The 23,062-nt window shown below is 44.4% G+C and overlaps 1 protein-coding gene across 2 annotated transcripts in view; it reads left to right on the top strand.

Annotated features, from left to right (window-relative positions):
• Positions 1-23,062, top strand: part of LOC135244645 (collagen alpha-1(XIX) chain-like) — a 123,869-nt gene that overhangs the window by 19,818 nt on the left and 80,989 nt on the right. For both annotated transcript variants that reach the window (XM_064317106.1, XM_064317107.1), the window contains exons 10-14: positions 647-691; positions 2,826-2,879; positions 7,491-7,535; positions 15,874-15,927; positions 19,350-19,403. In XM_064317106.1, coding sequence (XP_064173176.1) covers positions 647-691; positions 2,826-2,879; positions 7,491-7,535; positions 15,874-15,927; positions 19,350-19,403 — 252 coding nt within the window. The remainder of the gene's footprint in view (positions 1-646; positions 692-2,825; positions 2,880-7,490; positions 7,536-15,873; positions 15,928-19,349; positions 19,404-23,062) is intronic.

Consider the following 23,062-nt stretch of genomic DNA (forward strand, 5'->3'; position numbering starts at 1 on the left):
GACTGACATAATTACTGCTATCGCTGCTTAAGGGAAGCACATATCTGTGTCCGAACAACACGATAGCAACACTGGCCCAGTTCTGATGAACTATTCCCGCACACTTTTTGTTCGTTTTTTTATTTTCTTTCCATATAAATGTCAGCAAACCTCATTAGTGTTTGCTCCTGCTTTTTTGGCCTTGGCTATTTTTTAAATTGCTATCTTGTGTTTTTTTTTTTTTCTGCGCTGGTCTATTTTCCGGGTTTTGAGCCTTCTCTGACATTGACCAACGTGGGGGCTGACGCAGGGGAAAAAAAAGCGCTACCGCGGATCTTGGGCCCAGGGACCGGCCCCCGTGTGCGTGCCCTTGAGCGCGGCGATGTTTGGTGTTCTCCTGTGCGGCTGACGCGGCCGGGCACGTCAAACAAGGTTACCGAGTGTCTGGGACACGCATCCCCCAATTATCGCGTAACACTACCCGCTGCTGCAGCTGCTGCGCTCGGGTGTGTGTGTGGGGGTGTGGGGGGGGGGGCAGCTGCGGGTGGGGGTGGGGGCAGCAGACTGTGGCTTCCGAAAACTGTGCATTAATGTATCAATAAGGCATTGTCCTCTAACTGCAACTGCTACTGCAGAGGTCACTGAAAAAGGGCTGTTTGCGTTGCAGGGGGACATCGGAGAAGATGGGGAACCAGGCAGCCCTGGATTAAAGGTACGGCATCCATCAGATTTATTTATTTATTTATTTATTTATTTATTTATTTATTTATTTATTTATTATTTTTACCATCAGCATGCCTACCCTTACGAAAAAAATCATGTGTTCAAAAACCACATGTGAACGCCCAACATGTGAAGAGTACACATGTGAACTATAAAAATAACCCTGTTTATAAAATGAGAGCGGGAAAAGGTAACCTAAGCTATTTCAAGTCACATGGTTTGTTTTCACATGTGAAAATTGCAGTTCACATGTGAAGAAAGCTAATCAATGTGAAAATTCTCAGTTGATGTGTGAATGTTTAATTCACATGTGAAAATGTTTAATTCATGTGTGAAATTCAGATTTTCACATGTGATTTTTTTCTGTAAGGGTATTCCCAGCACCAAGGCCTTCAGGCTGTCAGCTGAGTGAAGTGCTGAGTCTGGTAGGGGTTAGGGGTGTGTACTGGTCCTCACTACCACCCTAATGTCAGCCTGTGAGCCACACACACACACACACACATACACACATGCATACAAACTTCAGTTATAGACAGACCTGTCAACAAAACAGAGTATGAACCCAGAAGAAACATAAGCAATTATGAATTTTAAAGCTCTTTATATATGCATAATAACAGTCTGGTAGGGGTTAGGGGCGTGTACTGGTCCTCACTACCACCCTAATGTCAGCCTGTGAGCCACACACACACACACACACATACACACATACACACATGCATACAAACTTCAGCGTTATAGACAGACCTGTCAACAAAACAGAGTATGAACCCAGAAGAAACATAAGCAATTAAGAATTTTAAAGCTCTTTATATATGCATAATAAATATAATCTGTGTTATTATCAGTGATGCAAAGAACCCCACATTCAAAGGAAATGAGTCACACTATATATATATATATATATATATATATATATATATAGCTAGATTATATATTTGCTTGCTTTGAACTCACAGTCCAGTCAGTACCAAGTATTAGCTGTCCTTCCATGTATCTCATTTCCTGGTCAATCATTTTCAGATTGCTCCAGCCAAAGCTCATAGCATACAGTTACATTCCTAACATTCTCTTGCATTTCAACAGTTAGTTTTTGTTTCTGAGAAAGCTGGAATGGTAGCCTTTCCGTTGCAGTTGTCATCTACAGAAAAGTTAATGTATACTGTGCCTTACGCTATCTTTCACAAAGACAGCTGGGAAAAAGGAATGCATGAAATCGTAAAAAGTCTTTATGATATGATTCTCTTTTTGAGAATGCAAGGGTCAATTTCTTATTTATGTAAATAATTTATATTTATTTATTCATTCATTAGTTTATTTATTTGTTTGTTTGTTTGTTTGCTTGTTTTTTGTTCGTTTGTTTATTTGCTAACAGTTGTCAAGGACATGCAGGTTATTTATTTTTTTCGTCTGGCGGAAAGTAAAGCGAGATCGTGCCGATGGCTTGTTTTACTGTCAGTTGTTAAGAACTTTCAGTCATATACAGTTAATAGTCAGAACAGCTGTCATTCTGATAGCCTTCAAATCGCTGGGGCTCTACTGTGCTTGTGTGAGAGAAAGAGGGAGTGTGTGTGTGTGTGTGCGTGTGTGTGCGTGTGTGTAGATTCGGTTTTCTCCTTTTTCCTCCAATTTTTTTTTTCTCGAGCGGCCAATGAGAGACCGTTCGCAAGCGCGCGCATCACAGCATCGGTAAATATTTTCATTGCAGACCGCGGGGGATGTGCTAATCCTGCGCGTATTTCCGAAGACGACACTAAGCTTGCTGCGCAGACATTTTGGCCTGTGAAACACGATCTATTTTTGAGGATGTAACGCTGAAATGGTGCAGCCTCCTCTCTCCCCCCCCCCATTAATGCCCCTTGATGAGGCTAAACGTTTGGCAAAAGCGAGGCATTACGTAACTCCCCGAGCGTGCGGGGGGGAGAATTCGCTTTCAGTTCCGTCCGAGGGATCGCTTAGCACCGAGCGCGGACCCCCCAGGAGGCGTCAATCCGTGTCTTCGAAACGCGCGTTCTTAGCCCTGTAGTTTTTACCCATCATGCACAGCGGTTCATTGCATTCGTTAGTGTGTTTACGGAGGGGGAACGTTAGCATTTTTTTGACGCGTGTCTGTGCTTCCGCAGGGCGACAGAGGGATCGCCGGGCTTCCCGGTCTGGACGGGATCGCTGGGCGTAAGGTGAGTCTTCGGCGCTGAACCTCCAGGAGAAAAGGGGAGAGCTGAAACAGAATGCCTTGCGTCGGTCCTAGGATTACCAGCCACAACACAGATGCAACATGACTGCACTGAACTAGATACCGTAAAAAACACGTTTCACCCATATACCTACAGCATCGAGCATGAATAGTTCATGAAGACTTCTGCCAACTACCGTGTGTAACATCACACACTGTTTCCTGCAATCATTGCATAAAAAAATAAACTACAACGTTCCCTGATCATTCAAAAGCTACATTTAACCTACGCTACACTACCCAAAGTATGTGGACAACTGACATCCAACATTATGGGCATTAATATGGAGTTGGTCCACCCTTTGCTGCTATAACAACCTCCGCTCTTTTGGGAAGGCTTTATACTAGATGTTGGGACATTGCTGCAGGGATTTACTTTCATTCAGCCAGAAGAGCATTTGTGAGGTAGGGCACTGATTGGGCAATTAGGCCTGGCTCACAGTTGGCTTTCCAAATGATCTTAAAAGAGTTGGATAGGGTTGAGGTCAGGGCTCTGTGCAGGCCAGTCTAGTTGTTCCACACTGTTCTCAACGAAACCATTTCTATATGGACCTTGCTTTGAAAAGGGCCTTCCTTAAAAAGTGTTGGGGAAGCACAGAATCGTCTAGAATGTCATTGTATGCTGTAGCATTACAATTTGCCTTGACCTTCGATATGCACTTATGGTACGTTGCTTTGGATAAAAACGTCTGCCAAATAAATGTAATGTAATGCTTTCACTGGCACTAAGGGGCCTAGCCCAAACCATGAAAAACAGCCCCAGACCAAGGCGTGTCCAAATACTTTTTATCATATATAGTGTATCTCCTTACTGTTTGTGTTGAAGAGTGCCTCAATAGTTCTTCTTGTAATGAGATGCATTGACTACTCTTTTTTAGACACTTTTTGGCAGAATTTCTTTTTGGTAGCAGAGCTCAGTGTCTTGCTGCTGGAATGAACAATGAGTTATGACGTCTGCCAGAGCTCTTGTACCGTTTTGGCACGTGTTCTTAATGTCACGCATAATGTGTGGCGTCTCTCCGCGCCCCTAAATAACATTTTAAAGACTCAACCTGAAATAGAACAGGATGCATGGTCTTTAACAGACTGCAGGGGTCATGAAACCTAAGAGCATGTGGTCCAGGAGCACTATCAACGGCGTCTGCAAGAGACTCCAGCAACAATCTCGAAGTTTAAGACATTTCTGAGGGTACTGTTACCCTCAGCAACCTGCCTGCCCCTTCAGTGAGGCTTGAACCAGCCCTCCATTTTGAATAGCAGTGTCCTTTGACTGGTTTGCATACGTTGGTGATTGACAGCATAATGGAGACTTCAGTTATTAGGGGCTCCAGGAAGCCTCACTCTCAATAACTGCCACCGGATCCCAGGGCGGTTACGTGAGTGGCTACCGTGTGCTGTCAATCACTGACTCATATGAACGGGACGTGCAATCAGAAAGGCTTTGCTGTCCGTGGCTAAACACTGACTGGGTGTGGATTGGCTATTGAGAGCACATTGAAAACTCCGCCCTTTTTTCAGATGCGTGTGGCTCAATCATACTACATATCTTCGGGTTACTGTCGAGTCACATATAACATACACAGGGGCTTTACAGCAGAATGTTCCGCTAACTGCCCTCTGAAATCAAAATAATATTGAAGAAAGTGCATTTCAGATTGTGTTATGCAGCGTGATATTGAACAGTCTGGCTTTCAGCGAGAGGGGTGCATTGGGAATTTGGAAGTGAATATTGACAGTGAATTCAGGCACCGTGGAGAGGACAGGCTGACCATTAACAATTAAAGATGATTGAGGTCATTTAAACAGATGAGTTGTTTAACAGAACACGTTTTGAGTCAGTCTAACACAGCGCTTTGTGTAATTAACAGTACTGGAGGCAAAATGCGGTGGGCTTTCTATTAGAGGAAGACTGTAATTAAAGGGCACATTCAAAATTCCGCCGTGGCGCTTCTTCTGAATTCCTGAAAACACCCAAGTGGCCTGCTTAGGGCAGTGCGGATCCTCCTTTTTTTGATTATAGACTTTTTTTTTTTGATAATTGAGAATCCGCGCACACGTCTCCCTGATTAATTTGGTCCGAGGTGCGGAATTGCTTGCATAATTAATTGGCAAGCATCAGCAAAATGCTTGTTCTAAACAGAGACGTCTGAAATACTGAACGCCGCTTCAGATGCGCATTTGACAGACCTTCTGATGGTGCGCCCCTGAAACCTTCAAATGATTTTGTCATTTAGTCAGCTTTAAGAATTAGGCCACCTGTAGTTTTAACAAAAAAAACTTTTGGTGGAGATGAATTCAGTTAATATGTGACACTGCCACAGTTATCATCTAAACATTTTATGTTTCATTATAGTGAACTTGCCCTTAGAACAAATTATCTTTGTACGGGTAAATGAGTTCTTGTGAACCATGGAAAGGTATGGCTGCATCCAATACTGGGGTGTCGATGGGATCCATTTTACTGCTGCACAAGGAAAAATTTAAATAGGCGTCGGTCCCTTTAAGGAGGGGGTTACCCTCCCAAAATGGCTCCCTGAGAGGAAGTGGGGTGCAGGAAGTAAAGTAATAAAGGTAGGACTGAAGGAGGGGGAGAGGCTATGGTTTTTTGAATGCGTTTGTCATAGTGTAAAGTTTGTGAAGAAACTGGGGTTAAATGCATCTTCATGCATCCTCAATTGCCTGTCTGGAACTAGCGGCGCTGTGATATGTAAAGTTGCCACTGTTGAAAGGAAATGACACCAAGCGCATACTAATCTAAACTAGCGGCTGGGAAAGTACATTCAAAAAGTCTCCAAGCCAGGTGAGATCTTTCCTTCCCTTTTTTCCCTCCTTTTTATTGCTGGATTAAGGTATTTTTGCATTTTGTCGTGGATTTTTACTTTTTGTTTTTTTCCTTTTTTGTCAGAATATTTTTTCCATTTTTTTTCCTTGAGACTTACCTTATCATCTGATGGAAACCCTTTTGTGGATGTGGGACTTTGTAAAGGACTTCATGTTTAAATTGTGTATAAGTATATGTATATGCATTATATGGTAGGGTATGTTTGGTTGTATATAGCGGTTGCACATTTCCAAAAATACATCGTTTTCACAGTTATCTACACACTGTGTTGGTGATTTGATAAGTGGCCCTCAGGATTTATTTGTAACTAGGCTGTTTGTTACAAATATATGCAGATTTATTGAATAACAAACCAAAGTACAAACATTGTTTTTCAATTTCTACCAACAATAACACAAAAAATGATTTTTTCTTAAAATAAGCTTAGACATGACTTCCCTGTAAATAGCCTCCTCTGGCTTTAATTACAATTCAATTCTTTATTGAAAGTCTATCCAATCATTTTGCAATGTGGGAGGTGGAGGGGTGTGAGGGAGATTGAGGGGTAATTAAATTGAGGGAACATTTTTTTATCTACTTTAAGTTTTTTTTTTAAACACCCGGTAGCCTAATACTCTTAGGCTGTAGTGCAAGTAAAATAAGTACTGAAGTTGCAAGAAATATGGAAAAGAAGAAGTTAGGCTTAAGATGTGCAGCGTCAAGAAAACATTGTGGCTAGAAGGTTATTCCCAGTGAGAAATTGCACATAAGCTTAAGATTCCAGCTGCAGTGTTCAGTATTCACTCAGAAGGTTCCAGGTGATGGGCAGTAATGGTAACAGGAGAAGACCAGGAAGATCAAGAGGCAGTTGACATATCTTGTGTTGTCTAGCAAGAGAAACCATCGTAATACTGCACCACAACTACAGGAAGAACTCAATGCAACTAGAAAGAAACCAGTTCCCTTGACTACAGTGAAATGGCAACTCTGCTGGTCTAAAAGGATATTACACTTAAATGCAAACATATTGGGATAATCGTGGCAAATCCGTTACTCTGTACTGGTATATATGAATACAATGCGGACCAAAAGTCTGAGGTTACAACCAAATCCTGGTTGTTTTCATTATTTATCAAGGAATAATTTAATTATGATACTCCAATTACAATTATTGTTCAAGAATACATTACTGAGAGCAAGGGTAGCTAATTAGGATGGCAATCCCATCACAACCACCAGACCTGAACCAACTCAAACGGTTGAAGAGGGAAAAGGCCAAACGTCAAGTCACATCAACAGATCATCAATGGGAAGTGTTGAGAGAGTGCTGAGATTGGAGATGAGGTGTTGCATAATCAGGCACAATCAATGCCTAGCAGAGTGGTAATCATGGCGAAAGGCAGAACACCAAGTACTAACAACTTTTGACCTTCAATAAATGCCTACATGCTTTTATTTTTGACTTATGTTATTTACAAAAATGCACTCTTGAATAAGAAGTCATAATTGTATTAGCTCTTGATAAAAAAATGAAAATAAGAGTTGGTCCCCACTGTATATATGAGATCATATTTTCCCTTGGCCTGCTGTGTTGCTGTGGAGCAGGTTCCTGGATTATTGCTTCTCTGGTTGTTTGGGATCAAGCCAGCAGAGGTCAGTGGCAGAGGTGGCCCCACTTTGGGGAGATGACTTTCCCTGAGTTAATCTGAGTTTCATTTTCTCTGTCCTCCGCAGGGCGAGGCGGGCGATCCGGGTGTCCCGGGACTGGACGGCGAGAAGGTGAGCCACGTGTCCTGACCCAAAAATATTGCATCATGGGACCCCGCTCAGTGCTAGCGTGGCAATCACTTGCCTCTGGGTATTCATCCGAGAACAAATGGCGGGCTGTTTTAAATTCTCCTGCGTGTTCCTCGTTGGGCCCATTCAGTCAGACTCAGGAGTGGGGGAAAAAAACCCAGAAAAACTGGGGCCGGAGAAGTGGGTGTCACCGGAGGTCAAGCCAATCCCGGCTCGCTGGGGCGCGAGGGGAACGCAGTGCGAGGGCCGGTTAACTCCGAAGTCAGGGCGCTCGCTTCCGAAATCCTGAGCACTGCGAGCCGATTTCACAGGCCGCAGCCCGAAAGAGCACTTCTCCTTCAGTCAGCTACGAAAGTGCACTTCTCCTTCAGTCACCTACGAAAGTGCACTTCTCCTTCAGTCAGCTACGAAAGAGCACTTCTCCTTCAGTCAGCTACGAAAGTGCACTTCTCCTTCAGTCAGCTACGAAAGTGCACTTCTCCTTCAGTCAGCTACGAAAGTGCACTTCTCCTTCAGTCAGCTACGAAAGTGCACTTCTCCTTCAGTCAGCTACGAAAGAGCACTTCTCCTTCAGTCCGCTAACGCTGGATCGCAGGGCGGATTTAAAGCACCGCGCGCTAACGTTTTAAGTTTTTTTTTTTTACTTTCTGCCCCTGCGCTTTTAACAGCTTCATCTGGGTCTCGCTCGCACTGCTGAAGCTCAGAGAAGCCGTGAAATGAGTACGCGGATTTAAAAAACGCCCGTTCAAGTCAAGTTTTTCGAGTCACAAATTCTGGCTCGTGGATTCGTGCATTTACAAGGAAACAATTTAAGGGCCCATAAAGTCCAGCAATTTGAGAAATTCTCAAATGACATCTACTCCATTTTTTTTCTCGTTCTGATCTACTGTCTACACTCATTTGCATACCATTTGCATCCGTATCTGATTAATGTGTTTGGACTGCCGTTGCATTTTTCTGTCATACCAGTGGAGATCTTCTTGAAGATTATTTTGTTTCGGTAATTTCCTTCCAATTTCCTTCCGTAGATGCATCCTCCAAAAAAACACAAGATGCCTGCTCCACTGGCATCTGTTTTCCTCCATAGTTTACATACCGATGATGTCACTCACTTGTGTTATGATATTCCAAAGACAGAAAGGTGATATTCAAAAATGCACTTGGCATGCAGAATTTGACCAGGATGTATGGACGCAAGTCACATGTGTAGGGCTGCCAGTTTAGCTCCACCATGTGACCTGCAGGGGATTTAAACTTGCATTTCAATGGGTATCCTCCAGGGGTCCCCATAGGCACTGCAACTGCGCAGTTAAGTGGCTAATTGTACAGCTGTGTTTCTAATTGCGACATTTATGAACAACTAGTTGATCTGATATGGGGAGAGTCAGGAAGGACAGTGAACACGGATGGAAGTTTAAATGCTACAAAAGCATGTCTTTGAGCGAGCGGTCCTCACTCCTGGTCCTGGAGAGCCGCAGGGTCTACTGGTTTTTGTTGTTACCCTGCACTTGTGTGGCACAACAATTGATCAGTTAAAGCAGTTGATACTCAGGTCAGCTGGTGCATTGAGTCCGAATTGGTTGTTGATCTTAAGGGAAAAACTAAAACTAGCAGACCCTGCGGCTCTCCAGGACCGGGATTGAGTATCACTGGTGTGGGTGTTTTTGTTTTAGCCCACCACTGACTCCTGATTCAACTTAAGGTCTTGATTGAAGACCATGATTAGTTAATTAGCTGAATTATGATTTTTTTTTTTCTTTTCAAATTTGACTTTGTTTTGCAAGTTAAATGTTATAGAACTGCTCTCATTTATAATGTGGGTATTTCCCACTGCTTCTTACAAAACCTGTCACGTCCCAGTACATCATAGAAAAATACTGTGGCATGTTCGCGGTGGTAAGTAATGGAATTTAATTTAACATGTGAGTGTCGCATGTAAACATCGCTGTCAATCATCATCTGTGCTTAATTAGTGGCAATTACTTTATCAACTTAGCTTATTGAAGTGGTGCAGATGGGATAATTGTTTGAGAATGGGCTTTACAAAGAGGCCATTGCAACCTCTGGCTAGCGTAGTCGTGAAGAGCCATTCGAGAAAATAAGGCGAGACAAATGGTGACTCTAGACAAGTGAACTGAATGATACCGTATACAAATGTGCTATAAATGGGAATCGACAAGATTCATGCAACTTTTTTTTCCAATAAACCAAATCTATAGCTGTAACGTCACTTGATTTAGCCGCTTGAAAAAAATGTCTTGCAGTTTTAATTTATTCAGTCTATCATATTGTTAGATTGTATTTTTATTGTTTTGTATTAGACTTTTGTAAAACATTTAAATTAAATCTCTTCTGAGACCATTGAATGTATTCACACAGGGAACTTCCACTAAATTGTTCTTTGGAGTCTGTTATTGAAAGGTTATTCAAATTGTGTGCTTAAAAAAACATGGTGGCAGCATGCAAATCAAATTGCAGGTTCATGATGATGCATACCTCAGTAAAATAGACATTTCTGTGGCTATTCTGTTGCATACTCTGGACCGTCAGTCTCTTATGTGCTGGGTTCAACTCAAGCAACAGCTTGCAAAATGAACACTTCTTCAATGCAGTTGTTGTAACTGTTTCTGAAGGTTGTGTAAAACCATTACGCTTTATGTGTAATAACACACACGCTTTTATTGTTTTTTTGTTTTTTTTAGACAATCATGATGATCATTTTGGCTGTTGTGATGTGTAGTATATGCAGGTCACTCATCCATCTGATGTTCCTGTGGATCGTTACGGCTGGCAGGAACTGCTTTTCTGTGGAACGTTATGGCTGGCAGGAACTGCTTTTCTGTGGGAAATTGAAATTGCACCTGGAAGATCGCCAGAGGGCAGTTTTATCGCAGCTCTGTCGCTCACAGATTTTAGTGACTGCAGTTGTTTGTGACTGATTCAGTCTGCCAGATATTCATTATGAGAGATATGATGTCATCAGCTGCCCCTGGCCTGGGTGGTATTTCATAATTTATGTAATATTAATAGAGAAACTCTGTTGCCTCGTATCTGTTATCATTATGGAAAGTTTGTGCGGAAGGTTGAAGGACAGTCATAATGGAAGCAAATGTAAAACTCCTGCAAGCCCAGCAGCGTTTGGATGTTCCTGGTCTTTAAAGATACTCCGGTTTTCTCCCACAATCCAAAGCCATGCAGGTAGGCTAATTGGAGACTCTGAATTTCCCATAGGTATGAGTGTGTGAGTGAATGGCATGTGTGCCCTGCGATGCAAACAGTCCAGGATGTGTTCCTGCCTGGCACCCAATGCATGCTGGGATAGGCTCCAGCACCCCCCGCGACCCTGACCAGGAATAGGCGGGTATAGATAATGGATGGATGGGTGGTCTTTAAAGGCCCGCAAGCAGCTTTCAGGGAAAATGGGTGCAGGACGGCGGTGAGTTCTGATCCTAGATCAAGTTCATCAGCTGCAGTGAGACTCTACCCCGGGTGTACCACTATCTTAGAGAAACAGTTTTTGCCCAATATCAAAGTTAACTTAAATCATTTTTCTTACCCTTTCTGAAGATGCTTCAGGACATAGGCTGGTTTTTTTTTTTAGAGGAAGACTGTGATCATTTGAGGTCACCTCTAGTTGAAGATGTGTTGATCTCATTTGCCTGAAAGGTTTTTTTTAAATTTTTTTAAAAGAAAACACTGAATTCTCTTTCAATGACCGAACTAGTTGATGCTGTGTTACGGTGAATGTCTGATCAACATTGATAATATATTCTTTAAATAAGACTGCGACAAGTTTTTTGATGTTTTGGCTCGGTACCCCTGCATTCGGGATGAATATATTAGGTTGAAGTGCAGACTGTCCGCTTTAATTTGCAGGTGTTTACATCCATACTGGATTAACCATTTGGGAATTGCAGCCTGCTTTATGCTTAGCCCCTCAATTTTGGGGGAGCGAAAATAATTGGACTGTTGGTTACTCAGCGGTTTCTTGCTCAGTCCAGTTGAACATGCTTTTCACTTGCTGAAGACAAGACTGAAGGCAAAAATCCCCCAAAATAAACAGAAATTGAAAATGGCTGCAGTACAGGCTTGGCAGGGCATCAGCAAGGAAGATGACCAGTGTCTGATGATGTATGAGGGTTGAAATGAAAAGGATTTTCATCCACGTACTAAGTATGATTACTTTCATCCCTGGAACTTAATTCAGGTCTGGAGGGGTTAAATGAGAGAGATTAGAGTAGCTCGCTATCAATGGGACAATTCCACTCAATTTCACAAAATTCATGAAAGCACTTTAGCTGCAGTATACGAAGTTCTTCTGGAATCTTCCTTGGCTCTTCTGTCATGGGCAGAAGAAGAATCATGGGGATACTGGGCTAGATTACCGACTAAAGGTGTTGTTGTGCTTTTTTCTTTTTCTTCTTTTTCTATTTTGTTTCTTTTTTGGAGTATTTTTCCCTGAGTAGTTGGCATGGTGTTAGACCTTTGTCAGGGACAGGAAGTGGGTGGGGGTGGATGGGTGAGGGCTCGTTGATTGCCTCATAATGTTGTCTGTCACTTTTACAATCCCAGCGATGGATCCTGCCGTACTTTGGGAGTCGCATCTGGGCGATGAAGCAATCAAAAAACCGGGGAATAACCGCACCTCCAAAAAAAAAAAGAAAAAACATCGTTACCTCCAAAAAAACTGGCTTAATAAAGCACCTAACAGCTGTTCCCCATCTGCCACTGGCGTGATGGAGCCTCAGAGTGTACTCTGGGAAACGCAGTTTCTCCCTGGGCTTCCTGCCATAAATGTCTCATTTAAATGATATCTTCCTCCAAAGTTTGAATTGTTGCCCCATATAACTTACGCAGATTTATTTTCTGCTCTTTAACGAGGCGAAAATGCTACATTAGTTTTTATACAGATGGAGTTTTTGAATGGAATCTGGGTGCAGGTGCTGGGCTGGAGGACCAATCACCGAAGGCTCTTCCTGAGTATGAATCCTGCACCTGCTCAGATTTGCCATGTTGTTGGCGTCCCAGATCTCAGGCATGCCTCCACTATTAGGCTTTCTAAATGACCGCTTTGACCTAGCCAGCGACTTATGAATCACATGTGGCACAGTCTACAGTTTGCTATTAATTCTCTTGCAATGTAAATGCATCAATGTAAATGCATAGCGATTGGCTGTAAGATAGGGTGGGCAATGTGGATATGTGGCCATCTTTAATTCTGTTGTATAAAATACCTCTTAATATTGGTTAGTTACATAGCCCAGACCCAAACCAGTGATATCTAGGCTTATAGGGCTTAGCCTTTTCTTATGGCATGTGTAGTTCTAGATCGATACACACCCTTACCAACTGAGCCATTTGAGACTGCATTCATCGACGGAGCTCATTGGGAGTGTCTATTAGTAATTGAGCCACTCAGGAAATTGTATATTGCCTGAGCCAATTAGATGAGCTTTTATTGACTGGACCGCTTGGGTACAGTGTTTATTCCATTTATACACATGACTTGCATGGAAAGATGAGGTTTCGTTTCCTAGGGAAATTAAAATCACAGACCAAACAAAGAATATGCAAATGTTCACACGCCGCGCGTCTGAATTTGTTCCAGCAGTACTAAACTTTTCATAACAGATATTTAATATCAGTCCCGCAATAGCGTTACGCATCCTGACTGCACAGCACAGCGAAGACAAATGAGCAAGTAAACCGACGCGGCGTGCTTTGTTTAGAACGGGGCGTTCTGGTTTTCGGGAGCGCGGGGGCGCGGTCTGCGCGCTCTCGCCGCCCGCGCCGTCAGACAAACGCCACGCGCGTAGGGGACGTTTCCGGGGGGGGGGGGGATGTAGCGACGTCGCACTTCATCGGCGGGGAAAACGAAGGCCGGCTCGCCGCTGCTTTCCCGCTAACGAAGAGTAAGGAGGCGGAAGACTCGGGGTGACACATGAAACGGGAGCGGCCGGTTTTTCCCCCAGAGTCCCGCCAGTACGGTCTCAGCGCCCGACCATCACAGAGCCCGGCTCGCCATCCGTCAGAGGTGTGCTCAGTTGACTGAGCGAACGCAAACCGCGTCACCCCCCCAGGTACAGCGTCTCCCGGAGCTGTGGGGGACAAACAAGCTCTGCTGGAGGGTAGACAGAGCATCTCTCACAGAGACTCTCTGGGAAATTACTGGCAGGGTGATTTCAGTTTACTCTGGCAGGGTGATTTCAGTTTACTCTGCCAGTTTTAGTTCTTTATCTCCCCTGTGGGCAGGGCCTCCAGTTTGTCTCCCCTTGTTTTCTCGCTTGGCGCTTCAGTACTACACCGGCTAGAGGCAGCGATGGCCTTTTTGTAAAGCCCGTTCTCAAACAATTATCCCTATTTGCACCACCTCAGTGATCTACGTTGCTAAAGTAATTGTCACTAATTGAGCACAGACGATGATTGACAGCGATGTTTACATGTTAAATTCAGTTCAATTACTGTAAACATGCTGCAGTATTTTTAAGTGTTGTATGGCGGCATGATTGGTTTTGTTACAAGGAGTGGGAAATACAGAAGTAAAAACGAGAGCAGTTATATAACATTTAACTTGCATAAAAAAAGTTAAATAAAAAAATTAATTCACGATTCAGCTAATGAACTAATAATGGTCTTCAATCAAGTCTTCAGCGTCTTAGTGCTGAAAAAATAAAAACCTGCATCCACGCCAACCCTTTTCGGATAAGATTGGAGAACCCTGCTTTATATAGATGCATTTCTCTTTTTACTGCAGTGATACACAACCCTGGTCCTGGAGAGCCACAGGTTGCTTTCCATTGTTTTTCACTCCTCCCCTCCTTTCCTCCACTCTCCCCCTACCACTCATCTCCTACCCGGAAGTATGTGGAAGAAAGGAGGGGAGGAGACTAGTGAATTTGTTGCTTTATATGATCTATTTCCCGCTGTAACATCAAAAATCTAATTGGTAATAATTGGTAATAAATGCATCATTTGGAAAGGGTTGACTTGATTAATTCCTACGTGCTATTCACATATTGAAACTAGAAGAGTGCACTCAGTAGAGTGCAGATCTCCGCCAGGCGTGTTAGCTTTGCTGATGCAACAATACAGGCTACACAATCAATGCAACCAGAGTACAAGTGCCACTGAAAATCCCAAAACCGCCGATTCAGTGAAGTAACGCTAAAGGTGGTGACATGTTAGCTAATTTCATTCATATCAGCCACGATGAGTTAGACAGAGCTAACGTTGACGTTATAGTCTGGCACTTTTGTTTAAAATCTGGACAGGAGCAATTCCACAAGACCAGCGATGTAAAATATCAATTTCAATCTAAAAATGGCAACAAAATAATTGCAACAGATTCAAACATTAACATACCCCGTTAGTTGGCGGATTATTTTGTTGGCATTTTAACGTTGAATTTGACATTTTACATCGCTGGTCTTTCATTCCAAACGGAAGCAGTTGTTGATCACTTGCGGCCCCTACTGGCCGGTTAGGAGGACTGAGGAGTTAGCACTCAATGTATTTCAATGGACAATGATGGAAATGAATTCAAATAAAATACTTGTCGTTGACCGATTTGCAAAATATTCGAGAATTCAGGTCCTTGGCCTGCTGTCAGCATGCACAACGAGTATTAGGCTGATCGGCCCAGTAGTATGCGAGATTAGCTGATACACACACACACACGCACACACACGCACACACAGACACGACCAAACACATAATCCCCTCCAGGCTCTCGCCTGGCGGAGATAATAAAGGTAGCTGCCATGTTTATTATTTTCTGCTGTGGCAGCTGACCGTGGCCTTGGCCCATGTATCTGTCAAGTGCACACAGTGAAGTTGGGTGTTGGAGAGTACATATTGCGTCACTCTCTATCAGTGTGGTATAGGGCTCGACTTTCAAAGTCTGATCTGCTCCAATGACCTTGCTTGTACCTGTACCTTCAGATTGCCTTAAAACACATTATACATAAAGCTGAAATGCTTGTAAAACAGTTGCATTGGAATGGTGATGAACTAAAACTAGTTAGGCCTTTGAAGTTAATACAAGTGCTTATGCAATTTTTTATATTGGATGCACATTTCAAATTTCATCTGACTGTCTTGGTAAAACCCCAAGCATCAAGTTCAACTCGTCATTTAATATTCACTATATCTGAATTAAAATAATAATAATAATAATAATAATGAAAGTAAAACATGCATGTTAATTCAGTTTTCTCAGAATTTTAACAGCTCGCTCACACACACCTTTTCACTGCACGTGTTTACTGTTTTCCACGTTCTGTTGACGCATTCTGCTGATGTTTTCTGTTTCCTGTTGCAGGGTGAGAAGGGAACAGCGGGAGAGCAAGGTCCTGTGGGCTTACCTGGAAAAGATGTAAGGCACGAGTACTCATGAATATTCAAAAATCATTTCTAATTTATGCGAAAAGCAAAAAAAAAAAAGAAAAAAGAAAGGCATTGCATTGTGGGCATGAATGTGTGTGCATTATGAAGAGGGCCTCTTGTTTTATTTAGTGTCCAAACCCTGTGCATTTTACATCCTCTATCTGGCTTGAGTTTGGTGGCTGACACACAGGCTCCTCTCTCGCCTCGGGCGTTCTGCGTGAGCGTCGCCGTGCGTCTCTCTGTCGACGCTGCGTCGGCTTCCTCCGAACGCCGTCCGCGCTCGCGGGGTCAGCGTGCTCCGCGCTGTGCTGGCAGCAGTTTAAAGAGCGTTTTTTTTTTTTACTGATGAACAGAATGTCTCTGGATCCTCTTACCGGAGAGGCTGAAATTCTTTAAGGCATATTTTCTGTGTGCATGTGCAGTATGGGGGGGGGGGACATGAGCTCCTACAGAGAAACTGTCAAAACAGCTCGCCTGTCGCGCAGCTTTAGCGGCGAAACCGTGTTCCTCAGACGCCGTTTTCCGGGAAATCCGCGGCGGTTCCTCGTTACCCCCCCTCCAAGAACATCTGCACCAGGGAATGGCTGACGGAACGGAAAGCTCTGGAAGCATTTCCTGCCGTAACCCCCGTGGCATCCGCCGGACGGCCCTCAAGACGTCTCTGTTACTCGGCGGGATCCTGTTCCGCCGGGCTTTGAAGGCCTGCCATTCGGCGTGTCGACGGTTCCCGCCGCGGGGAAGAAAAAAAAAAAAAACCGCCATCCGAGACATCTCCGATTGTACAGTACGCGGCAACCCAACTCCCGCTTTCTCTCCTGACATTTGCGCCCCCTCCCTCTCCCTCTCCCTCGACCCCCCCCCAGTCGTTCGTGGGATGCCTCTGTGCGCGTCCGCTAATAGCTAGCACGCGCGAGCCGCCGTAGCAAGATAACTAAAGGATATAAAATGGCGGCGTGTTAAATCAGGGTTCAGTCTCAGTCCTCGCTGTGTGAATGCCTTCACCTGGTCTAACTCGGCATTCAGGAGCGACAGCACCAGATAGCTCTGGGGGTAGTGTGGTGTATAATTAGCAGCCCCCCCCACCTCCAACCTCCCTCTGAGTTCCTCAACCCCTGTCTACCTCCTACCCCCCACCCTCCCCCCCCCCGGACCCCCATAACCCACCCCCTGACACATGCACCCCTCCTTATGTATACCCTTCCGCAGTAGCCCGAGGTGTGTGTGGGTCGGCTAACGGGCTAACGGGCTAACGGTGGACCCGGTGTCCCGATGTTTTCGCCGGGGCCCAGAGCTCTAATTGGCGAGCCAAGCCGACGGCTGAGATGAGACTGAGGAGGAGAGGAGACTTCCTGTCTCCCAGATGGGGTCATTAAACACAGCCGGCGGGAGAGAGGGGGACCTTTTCAGCAAAGATCAACGGCGCGCATCATTTACCATCGGCCTCCCGGCCGCCTCCGCCATCTTGCTTTTCGGTTTTATCCACGGGGGCACGCTCGATCGCGTTTTTTTTCTGTTACCGCGGCTTTTTTTATTTATCCGCGCGCCGAGGCAGGACGGCCGAGGACCGCGTCCCGCGTCGGACTTTTTCCGCGGTGCGTTCCGTTTCCGCGACGCAGCGGCGAGCGTGAAACGCCGTCTTGCGTTCGCTCCCTCGGCCGACGTCGTCGAGCGGGTTCACACAAAGACACGGGGGATTCAAAAAAAAAAGCGTCAGGAGGCCGTGTCTTTACGGGCGTTACTGTAAGCCGACGGAGGCCACCTTTGGGTGTTAAATACATAATAAATATCGACCCGCGGCAGAGAAACGTGCGGCAGCGTGTAACAGCCGGGGGAAATCGACGGTCTGAGCGTCGGACCGTGAAAAGGACCGCACCGCCGTCTCCGTATCGACCCGGCCTCCCGCTTGTCTTCCACAGCGCTCGGGAATATTCAGAAAAAATCATTAGTCAGGGGAAAAAAAAGATTATGGTGTTCGTCTGTGAAGACACATCTGCTATAGTGCTATAGACCTATTTTCTGACCACAATATGATTATCTGTTGATAGCGTATGATAGCAAAATCAAGGCACATGCAAGAAAATACTGTGGTAGAAGAAAAAGTAAATTTTATGCTCATACCTGTCCATTTCATCTTTTTAAGGATGACACCTCATAGCGATCTGCTGCACAACGTCTATGGTTTCGGGTTAATACCACAACATAACATATATCGCTCACAGTGATACCACAGGGCCCTGTCGTGATAGGCTGCCAGCGAATCAGATTACTGTTGTCTCTGCTGCCGAGGCTGTGTTCATTCCATCGAACCCGAGTCCAGAGGGCCGGGGTGATGACGTGGACCCTGATTAGGGTCAACAGCAATGATATTTTAATTTTGAGACTTAAGATGAGAGTATTGATGCCGGTGGAGTCGATCTACACCATTAGTTTCTCTCTAATTAGGATCAAGGTCAATGTGAAGAGAAGCCCAATTTCCACAGAACTTCTCAATTCCAGAAAGAGATTTTTTTTTTAAACTGCCAATTTCATTAACCGGCTAATGTTTTCCAAAGTAGCGAAAGTGTTCAGACGAGCTTTGTTGGCGTGAATACAGCTCAGACACACCTTTTGATTAAAAGTATCTTGGTCCATTTCAGAGGAGATAATCCTCTTTGCCCTGCATTATTTTGCTTTTGTAACATTTCACTTCAGTGGACAACGAAAGATAATCAGCATATTTTTTAGCCACGTAGCTGCACAACCCGCCTTCCCCACGTAGTGTCCCAGACCCCCAATTAGCCAGAGCCCAAACGCCGCCCCTTTGGTTGATCGGTTTGTGACGGATGTCTGGCGGCTTGACACCCAACGAGGGCTGGTCGTAAATTTAGCCTGGATTTATTAAGAGCTCAGTCAGGGACTGCGCCCATTTATCCACAGCATGTTCTTCACCTGTTCCCCCCCATTATATTTCATCACTCGGAAACCTAGAATTTTCTCACCGCCATTTCTGCTACTGCTGCATGCGTCCCTTGTGGTGGAGGCCATGAACTCCCAAATTTTCGACCTCAACCTAAGAGGCACAAATCCGTTAATCGCGTACCCCTGCGAGAAGAATTTCCAGAGACTAGACCCCTCTCAACACCAACCAAAGTCAAATGATGTCCAACAGTGGCATGTGAGGATAGCATCACGCTACCTTATTTACTTGTTTACTTGCTCGTCCCTGGAGACTTAACCGCCAGCTGCATTTTACACTATTAATACATTAATTTTGTGTCGGCCATTTTAGACTGCAATAGCAATAGCTTCTTCCCAGCTGGGGAAGCGAGCGGCAACAGTAACAGTAAACACAGACCCGTGATGCAGCTGTGGAAGAGATAACATGGGCCCACGCTCCCTTATGATTTTTACCGCTTCCTTGTTTTACTACAGGGCTTGAAGGGAGATCCTGGACTTGATGGCCTGGTCGGCCCCAGAGGTGATAAAGTGAGTATAAAAGCGCTCCGCGTGCTCGTTTTATAAGGGTGACCCGCTGAATCACTAAAAGCATCATCTTTGATCTTACCAGCCAGTGCTTCGACCACACTTTTTATTTTTAATGGGAGGCCACGCCCGGCTGAGATATTTGCGCGTGATTTATATGTTTATCAGACTCGACATCGGTCGTTACGGCAGCGGACACACCCCAGAATAGTCCCGTGTCACACCAGAGGTCAGCCGTGCGATGTGTATTTCAGTGTCGAAGGCAAGCGGTCACGGGCCGAGTCAGGAGGAGAGCCTCCAGCAGGTTTTTCACTTCCCTGTCCCAGTCTCTGATTTTTTTGCCCCACAGGATGAATCACCTGACAGAAACTGACTAAAATATAAAATGCATAACAGAACTTAATCAGCAGTTTGTGTTGGACCCCAAGCAGCTTCTCCTCAAACCTGAAATTGGAGAGATGAGTGAAGACACATCAAAGAAAAAAGACCTTCTCTAAACAGCATCTCATACCATAAACACCTGTGAATGTCAGAATCTTCTTGATGAAAACAGAATTCACCAATTAGAGTACCCCAAACTGATACCGTAAAAATATAAGTAAGTAAATAAAAGCGATGTCTTAACTTAAAATGATTGGACAGCTCGTCATGTGACCTGTTAGCGACTGGAGTCATATACTGTATTGTGCACTGACTGTCTTTGTACAGCGTATCCATCCATCCATCCATCCATATCTAAACCCGTGTATCCTGGTCAGTGTCATGGGGGGTGCTGGAGTGTATCCCAGCATGCATCGCGTTAGATGCAGGAATACACCCTGGGCAGGCCGCCTGTTTTTTCAGGGCACACACACCATTTACTCACACTCATACCTATGGGCAATTTTGAGTCTCCAATTAGCATACCTGCATGTCTTTGGACTGTGGTAGGAAACAAGAGTACCCAGAGGACACCCACACAGACACAAGGAGAGCATGCAAACTCCACACAGAAAGGCCCACGATTCCTACAGAAGTTAATTTAATAGATATGTATAACATCCGTATTGCATACTGAGAATTTTGTAAAACTAATAGAATTTAAAAAATGACAAAAGCACAGTGTTAAAGTTTAGTATGAGATAAAGAAATAAATCCACTTCCAGATACTTCCAATTTAGCGCTTTCATATTCAGAAGATATTAAATTTAAGTTGATTCATTTTTGCCATTCTTGGAATACATGCAGAATGTCTCTTTTGAGATGGGTTTTCTGTAGCTGAAAGTCATCATTTTTTCCTTGAAGCTGAGGAATTGTGTTCTTGTAATGAGGTGCCATATTGTTAGCTTGTCCCCTTTCATTTTTACTTCTCGCCGGTGTCTTTGTTGTCATTCGTTGTTGTCGTTGCCTTTTTGAGGCATCCGTCTGATTGCATGTAATTGAAGTCGCAGCATGTCCCAGCATTGAAGTTCTAATGAGCTTTGTGGGTTGTTTTTTTTTTTTTTGGCTCAAAGAACTGGCAGGATAACCGGCTTATCTCATCGTTTCAGGCTGGGACTGATCAATTTATGTGGGAAGCGGCAGAGGACCTTGGCTCCTCGCGCGCCGAGTAAATTCATTCTGGAACGTCGACAAACGGGCCCGTTTTTAATTTGAATTGTGGTGTGCGCGCGTGGCGGTTCGCAGGGAGGATCAAAAGGGACGTTATCCACCTACCGGTCTTTGGTGTGGGCGCCCCGCCAGTTGCTGTCTTTTTGCGGGAGAGACCATCTCGTCAGACTCCCCCCCCCCCCGCAGTGGAAATTTTGCAATAAACTCCCAGCAAGGGGTTTAAACTTTCACTGAATCTTTGCCTTCCACCGGCATTCGGGGGTGAATCTTCATAAAACACGCCGAATTAAAAGGCCATAAAAATTTGGCTCAGAAATTTTCGTAATACGCAAAAGTCTCACCTTAAAACCTGCTTTTGCGTCAGTCGGTGAGGAGATTTGGATTTTTATAGCCTGTGAAATTAACTACAGCATACTGAGCGCTTGATTCCTTAACGGGAAAGGGCCCTGTTAAACGAAGGGGTTTGGAAGGTTGGGGCAGGGGACAGTCGGCTCAATCAGGCTCCCCAGGAAGACTTCAGCTCTGGAGAAGTGGAAGTTTAGCTAAGCTGCTGTTCTCTGTGGCCCTGCCGTGTTGGCCCAGGGTTAAGAAACTGCACTGCACTTTTTATGAGTTACTGAGAAGAAAATTTAAGGTGTACGATCCACGCACGCGCACACACACATACATGCACCCACACACACACACACCTACACACACACACACACACACACACACACACAAGCCTATGCTCATGAGTAGTTAAGGCCCCTTAATGATGAATTGTTGCTCTTGACAAATAAAATCCTGTCAGCCAGCGATATCCTAGTAATGTCCTGGTGAAGACTGGACAGCCAACTAGGTATTCACAGAGATGACACTGATAGTGTCAAATTTGCTTTTTTGCAAATTTGCAAATGTCCTTTTATAACTGTAAAATTATGATTAAATTAATTCAGATCCTGTTTGATTTGGGTCATGCTGCTATCAACCGAACTGAACTCTCATTATGCATCAGAAGCAAGTGCATACCTGCATACCCGTTATGAATAATGCAATGTGATTTCTGAGTGCGCCTCTAGCTACTACATGCCACATATTCACACACACACTGTGTCAGAAAGCGCTAAGTACACTGTGACAACATACATGAGCAGTTGGAATGAGCTTTTTAAATTATTTTTGGATGGTGTGCGCAGTGAATTAGCTTTAGCACATAACCCCCCATTTGTTCTAATCACAGAGTTTATTTTAGCCTGCCAAATGTGAAAGTAAGGACACCCCCCCCACCCACAATTCTGGTCCAGACAGCTGCAGAAGGTTTCCCCAGTACCTTAATTTATGACAATTTGGACTTCCTACTTACCAGCTTGTTTAATACCTCATACTGTAACCGGGTGAATCCATTTGATTATTTACTGTGATAGATGCCTCATTACCTTTGCTTCCATCCAATCTACCCTTACTCTGCACCGGGCCAGCCAACAGGGGATGGGCTCCCCATCTGTAGCCAGGTTTCTCCCGAGATTTCTTCCCATTGGGGAGGTTCTGCTCTGTTCTGTTTGAGCATTTTTCTCCTCACTGGGGAGTTTTTTTACAATGCTAGCTTGCCTTTTGTGTGTTTAGCCCTGGCTGCTGCCCAATTTTCCTTCTGTTCCTCTGGACAGCGTCTGTGCGACAGTTCTCTGTGAAAAGCGCTATACAAAATGAATTGAATTGAATTGCATTGACACACGTTCTGACGTTTGTAAGGGAATGGGCCTTAAGGCTAAGCAGGACACACATTAGGAGATTGCTATAATGCAGCGCGATGTGATTTTATTGATGTTTAGATTTCTGAAGGGCCTGTGATTCAGGATTGGTTCTTAGATGCTTTAAAAAAAATCCATAGCGCACACGAGCACAAACACACATGCATTATATTCAGGCATTTAGCAGATGTGGTCCAGGGTGGTTTACACAGTCTGCGTTTTACATACAATCCATTTATACGGCTGGATATTTACTGAAGCGATTCGGGTTAAGTACCTTGCTCTAGGGTGCAAAGGGATTGGCCCACATCGAACCCACAGCCTTTGAGATGCATGTTCATT

The sequence above is a fragment of the Anguilla rostrata genome, chromosome 18 (genome assembly GCF_018555375.3).
Source record: "Anguilla rostrata isolate EN2019 chromosome 18, ASM1855537v3, whole genome shotgun sequence".
Classification (NCBI taxonomy): Eukaryota; Metazoa; Chordata; class Actinopteri; order Anguilliformes; family Anguillidae; genus Anguilla; species Anguilla rostrata.